The sequence below is a fragment of the Cupressus sempervirens genome, chromosome 10 (genome assembly GCF_028749045.1).
Source record: "Cupressus sempervirens isolate cs-2001-9-10 chromosome 10, ASM2874904v1, whole genome shotgun sequence".
NCBI classification, from domain to species: Eukaryota; Viridiplantae; Streptophyta; class Pinopsida; order Cupressales; family Cupressaceae; genus Cupressus; species Cupressus sempervirens.
The window spans coordinates 691,237,337-691,247,316 of NC_143127.1; the positions used below are offsets into that span (position 1 = coordinate 691,237,337).

The 9,980-nt window shown below is 36.9% G+C and overlaps 1 protein-coding gene across 5 annotated transcripts in view; it reads left to right on the forward strand.

Moving 5' to 3' along the window:
* The window catches only part of LOC149535724 (uncharacterized), a 200,298-nt gene extending 190,591 nt beyond the window's left edge, over positions 1-9,707 (forward strand). For all 5 annotated transcript variants that reach the window (XM_089805301.1, XM_089805300.1, XM_089805298.1 and 2 more), the window contains 5 exons: positions 7,948-8,016; positions 8,108-8,164; positions 8,264-8,348; positions 8,426-8,501; positions 8,596-9,707. In XM_089805301.1, the coding sequence (XP_089661427.1) occupies positions 7,948-8,016; positions 8,108-8,164; positions 8,264-8,348; positions 8,426-8,501; positions 8,596-9,127 (819 nt within the window). In that variant the 3' untranslated portion in view covers positions 9,128-9,707. The remainder of the gene's footprint in view (positions 1-7,947; positions 8,017-8,107; positions 8,165-8,263; positions 8,349-8,425; positions 8,502-8,595) is intronic.
* Positions 9,708-9,980: the final 273 nt, after the last annotated feature.

A 9,980-nucleotide genomic window follows, 5' to 3' on the forward strand; every position in this document is an offset into this window, starting at 1 on the left:
ATGAGTAGTTGTAGATCATTAGGTTAGGGCTAGTAATATAGTTAAAAATAATATGTTTCATATTAGGGTTAGGATGTAATTTGTATCGCCAATATATTACTATCTGTGTAACCATTGCATATTAGATTTTGATGCAAATGCTAGCAATATGCTATGTTAAAATTTGTGAGATTTTGGTTGGCAGGTAATTTGACTCCTCACTAGTTTGAAGATTGAGTGTACTTACTGGTTTCAAGGCTGTTGCAAACCTGTTTGTGCACAGCTTTTGCTGTGTTCAGTTATAAGCCTTTTAAGTGATCCAAATATCTCTCACAAAAAAATGGCACACCTAAAATGATTTCCATCAAAGGAACAGTCTTTTTGCCAAGTTATGTGTTATTGATCACTGAGTTATACGGATACCACATTAGATTGTGCTTTGTGGGATTGTGCATGAGCGACACTTTAAGCAATTTTAGGCATAGGATGTAAATTTTCTAAGTGATGGGTTTCAAGCAAATTGAGTCATGAGAGTTAGATTAATCAAATTAAAATGTAAATGCAACTGCACTAGATGGTTCTGCATATTATGTACTCCATGGGAGAAGGTATTAAATTTGGAAGCAACATTTAAGAGGAGAAACTTTGAGGTTATCTTAAGAGACTTTTAATGCAGAAATAAGCAAAGTGAACCTCAATTTTTGGTGGGAATCTTAATAGATAAATGGACAATAACACAAGGAATGAGAATTCGACTATTTTCTAATGAGGAAGCTTAAGGATGCAACAAGCATAGCGGTGTGAAGAAGCTCAAGGAACTCCAAAAGAGTAGGTTGAGCAATATGTACGGTAAACCCAACTATCTAAGAAAATCATCAAAGTCAACCTAAAATTAATGTGGTTTCATTTCAAATCTACAACATATTATGGCCCACATTTTGGCAAAGCTTATTGAATATTATTTTAAATTTTGACATGTATGGTTCTCATGGAAAACCTCTATTAGTCATATTCCTAAGTATTATTATTATTTTCATTTAATCCTCTTGTTGTCTTTATTTGCCTTTTTGTTTCCACAACCTTATGTAGCCTTGAGCTTATGTGGTAAAATTATGGGATATTTTTATTTTGACTTCCTTACTTTTGTTTAGGTGTCACCCTTGCAAAATCTTAGCGTTACTATTTTTACTTGCTTTAGTTAATTTTGACCCTGTCTTTCTAGCTCAATGACTTTTATTTTATTTTTATGTTGATTGGCTTTTGCTTGTGTCTGATAATTTAGGTCATACTTTATCCCCCTTCATCTCATTGATCACCTAATTGACTCATTAGGGATGCCTAGGTTTGCCCCACTACAATCAATTTTACTAGATTTGTTTTAGTCTATGGCCTGATGATCTTTGATCTTTGTATTGCAGTCGTTGCCATCCACTGAATTAGTGCCACATTGGATGTCCCTTATCTGTTGTTCATGGGCGTAGGTCCTCTAAGCTTGTCCCCCCTCAAACTCTGCCACTGCACTAAGGTGAAAAGTGTCAGCGTAGTGCTCATTCTTGGTTTAGTGCAAGGCCTCATCATGCAAGCTGGTGTTTCTTTTCTAAGATGGCATTTTTCATGTCTATTGGAGTGGGCCCTATTTAAAGTGATGATATGTAAAAATATTTGGTCAACACTGTAACTAGGTGTTATCTTGTATTGGATAGCTGGTAGTGTAGGGAAGAATAAGAGGGACTCAACCTGACTTGCATTGCTGCATTATCACCACCTATCCTTGCTAGGGATTGTAGAGTAAATGGGCTCAATTGACAACATGTAAAGTGTGTAAATTTCCATGTAAAGCATCTCTTCCACATGACTCTATTTAATTGGTCGACGATGTCCAACACATTGTCACAATACATTTCAAATTAGTCAAGATTATCTTAGTCATCAATTGAGCTTGTGCCAAGCTAGAACAAAGACCTACATTTAAAATTTAGAATGGTTAGATGCAAATTTTCTATTTTCTTGAATGAGTAGCAATTGGGTGATTGATATTGTAGAATGGTTATCAATGCACAATATACGAAACAATATAGCATGGAATCAATTGTACCGATATGGCATTCATTACTAGTACCAGAATACCAAAATGATGAGGAAATGTTATTACTTTATTGATTACCAAAAACATGAGTACATCATCCATATTCCAAAAATCTTATATAATGGTTGGTCCATTGGGAAAATCAATGGATGCATCCCATGGCTTCCTAACTAGCTTATCCCACAAAGCTTAACTAGTTCTAATTACAACATTACTTTATTACATACTACCTTTGTCCCCCTAGAAAACAAGTCGTATTCTATAGGACTACCAAACAAAACTTAAAAGAAAATTGGACTTCAAGAAGTAGGTTGTGAAGACATCCCCGGACTCGGGGCTCATTCGTGGAGGCGTAGGAGATCCCGTTCATCAACTTTCAGCTTGGCACAAACTCCTTGCAATACATGCAATGCATCCATCTTTTTTGCTTCTGATGTTGCTAATTTCTCTTCCAGGGCAGCTTTCTCTATATTCCATTTTTCTTCCAGAGCATCTTTTTCTACCTTCCATTTCTTTTCTAGAGAAGCTTTTTCTACCTTCTACTTCCTTTCCACTCCTCTTGTCAATTCCTTTTCCTAATGAAGTTCCAAGTATGTCCTTCTAAATGCTACTTTCATTTCTACAAGTGTGTGTATGAAAGGTGGTTGTTCCTTGGCTAGAGGTATGGTGCATTGGGCTGTCCAATCTTCAGCTATTTCCTCTTGCTTGTACCCACTCCGTTGAGGTAACCTCCAATCTGTATGGCAGTCCTTCATGAATGCTGCCAAGGATTCAACTACTCTAATTATGGCCCCCAGATTTTGACCTTTAGCCTGCGTTATAATTTCCTTGGTGGTATGTTCCATATCTTGTAACTCCTTGAGCAATCTTTCTACTTTTTCCTTTGATGAGATTGTCCCCGAAGGTCCTACTTCCTCATTTGGTATTTCAGTTTTGTCTTCTCCTTCTACCTCCAAGGGGGCTGGTGAGGGTGGAGGTACTATTCACACTTCTTCAAGCAGTTTATCTGCCTCCTCTAGTACTATGTCCTCAACTAGTGTGTCTTTATCTTCAATTTTGGGTTCTTCCCCGTGCTTCTCATTCCGTGCATCTATTTTTTCTACAGGTTGTATCATCAAAGCAATAGGGTGGGCCACTTCTATACCTTGTGGTGTTTGTAGTCTTACCTTGTGCCCACACTTTTTCCGACACTTGAAATCTATCACCTTAGTAAGTTTTCTCTGATTTGTAGGAACTAAGTTTGCTACTGCTGGTAATGAAAATCGTATTGCTCCCCCATTCAAGAATTTTCTATCTATTGCCTTCCCCCTCCGTACTATGGTTCTTTAGTATACAAGTGCCCTCCACGGTACATACAACTGTATCTTCCTGCATATTAGTCATAGTATGGACACTTTCTTCTATATTAGTAGTATGGGCTTGTATAGGGCTCCCTCCCCTTTGGTACAATCATATTGGGCACATCCCTCCTCCTGTTGTTTACTTGCACGAGCCTCCTCCGTACTCCTAACTTCAACACCCCTAATCTCTTTTTGGTGAATCTGGGCATTCTCAAGTACTTCTTAGTAGTGGTCCTCGCCCTAATGGTAGAAAAGTGATATCTCGAGGTGTACCCTTCGAGTGGATTAGGTGGATTTCTTTACCCTAGAATTAGGTGTTACTGTACCAAGGATGGTCAAGGCTTGAACAATAGTTTAGAATGATGAGGTTTGAGGTGGGGAAGAAGGTCTACTGCTGGATTTGATCTTCCTCTTTCTTCTTGCAGTAAGATCGGGAGCAAAATTCAATTTCTTTAAGGCTTCAAAATCATCATCTACCAATCCTTTTTCTTTATCAGCTCTAATGTACTTCTCTGCTACCTTACCAATTTGAATCCCTTGATCAATTTCTTACAGTGGCATGGGAGATCTTGTTTACAACTGTAACATACCATTATTCATGAATTGAAAAGTAGTAATCAAATGCTAGAGATAATCTATCCTTCATAACAAAAAGACATAAGACAGTTATATTCGTTACTCCATTTAGAAATGAAACTAATAACTGAATTCAATGAACATGAATATGTGTAGAGTAGTTAAGCAAACAATCCTTTTCCTAGTTACATGAAGGGAAACTACTATAATTTCCATAACTAACTTCTATCATAATCATTCAATGCTATGATGAATACATTAACATAATTATACAATTCAAGGACTAACCTTAAATAAGATTAGGGAACATACATAAGATCAAAAGTCATACAAGTGTCGATGATTGATAATGTGTTGTACAAGCCTCAACATCTGGTGAAGTGAAGAAGCATTGGCATAGGCTTAACCTCCCAACCACAAATCTTAACTTATCCCCCCACAATCTCTTACGAGAAAGGCCCTCCCTACCTCGGGTTAGGCTTGGGGCACCATGGTCTTGCCATCTGAGCATACCAGTGTTAAGAGTGTCGGCTAAGCAGTAGACAAGATAGGTGGATATCCTCCATCAATCTTTCCTTTGTCAGCTAGCACCCTGGCCTCAAGTGATCAATATCGGCAAGAATCCCTCTACCTACCTCGGCCAAGGATTTAGATGGGCATTCTGTAAACCCCGAACACCACCGCTCGACTTGACAATTGAGTATACTTTAGACGATTATGAGCTGACTTGGTCTAAGCAGTTTTAATTGTCTATTTTCTTCTATTACTGATATTCAATATATTATTGCATGGATACTTCTCCTCTTCACCCATCTATGCTTGACCTTTCGGGTCTTGGGTGTATCCTAGGAGATTTCTCTATATATTTGCATTCAGCTTATAAATTAGAATTTAATTCCTTCAATCTGATCTTATCTCAATGGCATATGGATGATGCCACTGTATAAATCAGACATATGCCTTTTCATATATCATATATTCAATTCTATGTACAATGTGCATCATTGCATGTTAAATATTCTACAAGTGATTGCAAATCCAATTACAATGATGTCAAACCGTGCATGGTAGTGTGGGTCTGTACTGTACTATCACCCGATATTCATCAAACAAAGAATAAAAGAAGATGGAATAGCTCATGCGCTTTTGGAAACAAAGAGTTAAATGTTTAGTGTTACCAAAATTTTCAATTTCCCATGATCATAACATTCAATTAATTTTAACAAACTAATTGCCAATCACATGAAATGTATACAGCTACATGATTATTTTAAGAGACAAAAATTTGGGATGTAACAACTGCTACTTCTTGAACCACAGGTATTCCTCTCAGGCCTTCTCCGATTTCTCCTTCCTCTTCTAAAACTCTAAGCACTTGTTAGTACTATTGGATATTTCTCCTGCACAGCCAGGCTACTGACTTTAAATCGGATATCAAATCCTCCTGGGGGTTCTTGAAACCTAAATCCAGTTGTAATATAGGGAAAACATCATTTTGTGGCAAGACCATGGTTTTTCATCACAAAGTCTTTTATTTATGCACTAGGTCATCAAATGCACGACGCCTCAGTCGAGTTGCCAAAAATCTGTTGGTGAACAGATTTGTCTCCTCTATTGTTTCATTACATCGACTTTATTATCCTTACTTGGAAAAGAATTTGATCAATCAACAGTTGGGTAAGTACACGATGGTTACTCTCCTCATTATTACCCTATGGGTGTAAACTTGAAATAGTTATGCATAATATATGCACTAAGTTTCTATTGAGGCTATGCTAACTACTGTTGAAAAGGGAATAATGCAGGAAAATGAATACTTGAACATGAAGCTACCTAGTTACCATCTATCAGAGCATAAATAACATGAAACAAATTGCAGAAACTGAGTTCAAGTCTATCAGGTAGGAAACTACTCAACCAGCTATGGTTGCAGAAAAAAACAAGTGGAACAACAACCATAACAACTACAAAGAAATAGTAAAAATGCAGAGGATAACTAACCAAGTGGGCCCCCTTGAGTGAGTGAATCTGAGTTCTTCAACACTATGGACTCAAAATCATCATTGCTTTATTCACATGACAAAAGATGATTATATATAGTACTTGGAAACTGTAAAAGTATATTGCTGAAAACAGTTATAGTAATAACAACCTATTGCTGACTGATCTCTCTCTAGCTAACCTCTTAAGAGGTTTCAATGACTTATTTATACAAAACTCACAACTAACTAACTGACCACTACCTCCAACAAAATAGATGGGTCTGGTTAGTACATTAAAAGTAGAAGGAGATATTATCTCAACAAGAAGGAAGCAGTCTTAAAACTTCACTGATTGCTTCAATTGGAAAGTAGGCAAATCAGCTAGGGCTTCAATGTTGTCCTTTTTGACACCACCAACTGTTTGGCCATTCTTCCCCGTTGACCCATTCTTGCGGTGAAAGGTTAGGAACACAAAACATGGAGATACATCCATTCCACATTACATATATATATTGAACTCCAGATTTTATTAATATGGATATATCACATGGTTGCAAAAAAAAAGAAAAAAAAAAACTAGTTGGCTGCAGGAAATTCATTATGCTTTAAATACTCAAAAAGGAATAATATAAAGATAACCATCAAGTTTTTCATCCCAAGATTATAGAAGTCCACATGCTATATTGACATCTTTTGACATTCTTGAGCTCTCTCATCCTGATGATGGATCATTGAGTATGATCCAAAACGTTGATGGTTAAAAAACACACAATCTTATCCAGAAGAAAAAATATAAAATTATGGATTGTGGAAACCTATTATCATTGAGTCATAAAAACTTTTAGTCTTTAAACAACATACACCTTATAACAGTACAAGTCATAACAAGAGAAATATAAACAAAATGTGCTATTGTTTAAACCCATCAGGAGCCACAAGCAAAAATGTGATAAGACAAGCCTAAGGATCCCAATAGAAACACCACCCATAAATTGAACCCCTTGCAACTCAAGCTAATGGTCCATGGGGATCAAATAGATCACACTGAGAGGGGCCATTAGTGAGGTCCAATAGGAGGGGACATGATAGACTCCCCTTCTTGGAATTGCTTGCTGACAAGCAATTCCTGATTAGGATGCTACAAAATCTGCTCATTCTGCTATGTAGCATCCTCAATTGGTAGGTCCTTCCATTTGACAAGATACTGTTTGATGGAATCCCTTTAGCATCTTGGGTTCTTTTGGAAGTCTCTTGTCCCTGGACATCTCAAAAGTGTATTTTTTAAAAACATTTGCAAGCAAATCAGATATATACATACATTTTGGGCTGATTGAAGGACATTTTCAGATCATTTGCAAACCTAATATGGGTAATTTATGAGGGTTTGTAGCTTCTATTGCATACATTATTATTTATTATGTTGACTTCCTTAGAAAAAATCAGAACTGGGGTTTCTATGTTTGCAATTCATGTGGGGTGTCGTCATATTTATCCAGCAATTCATTATCCAAAATATATGGTTAATTTCAATGTACAAGGGTTTGATATAATCAGTGGTGAATGACATTCACTTTCCATAAGATATCAATCCCCTGCTGTACCTGAATTCAGACCCTTTGTCCCCAAAACCCATTGCCATGTCCTCAATGGGTGGTGGAACACTAAATCTTAGCTAGAAGGCCTTGGTGCCCAACAACAGCTGATGGGAGTGCCCTAAACAACTAATGTCTGAAACTTGTCCTTTTAACTATTTTTTCTAAAACAGGTAAGTTGGAATTCATCCTATTGAAAATCTTCTTCTGTGATAAATCATGAATTTGGTTGCACTCGTAAGAATGCTGGGGTAGCTTGAAATTAATTTGGTTCGGATCAGCATCACCTGTCATTCAAATTATTAAGAACCCTATCAATCATATATGTCGAATAATGAATTATTCTTCAAAATCAGATTTACACAAATGACACTAGCTTGTGATCTCTGTAGTTAAAGCTGGTTCAGCATGAATACAAGCAGATGTCAGCCATGTTCAAAGCTAAAATTGCAGAACTGGAGGCAAGTGGATGTTTTCAAGATCTTATTAATTTACTACTACTTGAGATGTTTCTTGACTGCAGATTCTCTAAATGGTTGTATTTGGTTCCAGGAAAAATCTAATGACCTTTCACATCTATTACGAGATATGCAAGAAAGGGAAGGCAAGGTAATTTATTGTATGTAAATACATTGATATGCTTCATTGGGTGAAAGATGTATCATTTACAACCTCAAGTCTAAAAATTTGTTCTGGTTTTGTTTGCAGAATTCTAGTAAAATCCAAGGCAAACAAGAACTTCAGTCAAAATTTACATCTACCAGAAAAACTGAGGATTCATATACCACATCTGGTACTACCTCTCTCAACAACTGTCTATTGACAGTTATCTATAGATTAGCATCTGAGAAAAATTGACTATCATGACAGGTAACTTATCTAACGAGACGGATGGCTCTTCAATTATAAATGAATCTGCAAGTGAAGAAAATTCATGCAAAAGAAGGTTAGCTCACTATTCTCTACCATCTCTTGATGATTTCCATTGGACAAAAGCTCCAATTATATGAAATTGACATACTAATCTTTTGTCCTAGCAGGAGTTGTTTAAGGAGACAGCCGGATAAAATTAGCTACAAGGAACCATCACTAAAGGAGAAGCTCAGGAAAAACAATCAATGTGAACGGTTGGATAAAACTTCATCCGAAAGCAATTGTCAAGGTGCTTCTCTTGACGGTCAGGATAATTTGGAGAAAGTTTGTGAGAATGATGTGCTGCATTTTAGTGAGGTACCTCAATCTATCCAAGTGATACAGGATCCCTCAGCTTCTGGAGAACTCAGAGACCCACGGGAGTCTATAAAATCATGTGAATCCCTTGAAGATGCTTACTTTTCTTCCACGAAAATGTCGGCTTTAAGAGGCAAGGCAGCAAGAGTTAAGATTGAACAGCATCAAGATGAAGAACAAGAGGGGTGTGCTCCCCTCAATTCATCTTTGAATGCTGCTTTGGGTTTGGAGTCAACTCATCCATTGAGGTCAATGGCAGGAAGACCTCTACGGAAGGCGGCAGAGATTGTAGTTTCTTACAAGGAAATTCCTTTAAATATCAAACTACGAAGGTCAGCATGAAGCATTGACTGCTTTAGGTGCATGAGATCCTTCTTTTATTGATGCAAATTGTTCATATGTATTGAAAAAATATCACGAAGAGCTAACTCCACTGGAGGGGTTATGAAAACCACTTTGTATCCTCATTGTATTATACGGGAAGCAACGACTTTATCTTTACTGTTACACTATCCATCCTCAGTTGATGAATATGCCATGTGCTTTAAAAAACCCACTCTGTTGGCCGGATATGTTAAGTATGTAAAAAAAACCCAGTCAAAATTAGGCTGCATTTGTATCTCTTCATATTTTTGGTAGAAAATCTCAGATGTAATTTTCTTTTAAAAGTTTGGTGGGGTTTGACAACTTTACCAGGAAGAGCTAACTCAAGTTCAAAACTTGAGGGGATATGAAGCCACTTTAAATCCTCATTGTATTATACAGGGAACTTCTTCTTTGTCTCTTCTGTTAAACCGACCATCCTCAGAACTTCATCTATATAGTTGTTAAATTTGCCATATAGTTGAACGAAAACCTACTTTATGGCTACATACATTCAAGATTCTAAAAACACAGTAATCAAAACGAGGTTGAACTTGTAGCTATTCATATTTTTGGTTGAATAATCTCAGACGTAATTTTTTGAGAGTTTGGTGGGGCTGCATGTTGATTTGCTCTGTGGCTCTGTGTGTTTCTTTAAGTCAAATATTTTCTTTAGTTACAGGAAGTTGCTGAAGAGAGAGGGATATATATGTGAAGAGCCTATTCGGATGTTGTGGAGATTATCAGAATTTATTCTTACATGGATGAATCGCAAGGCTGTTGAGGCATATTAATTCTCCTGGAAAACAAAGATTTCAGTGGCTCGCCAACT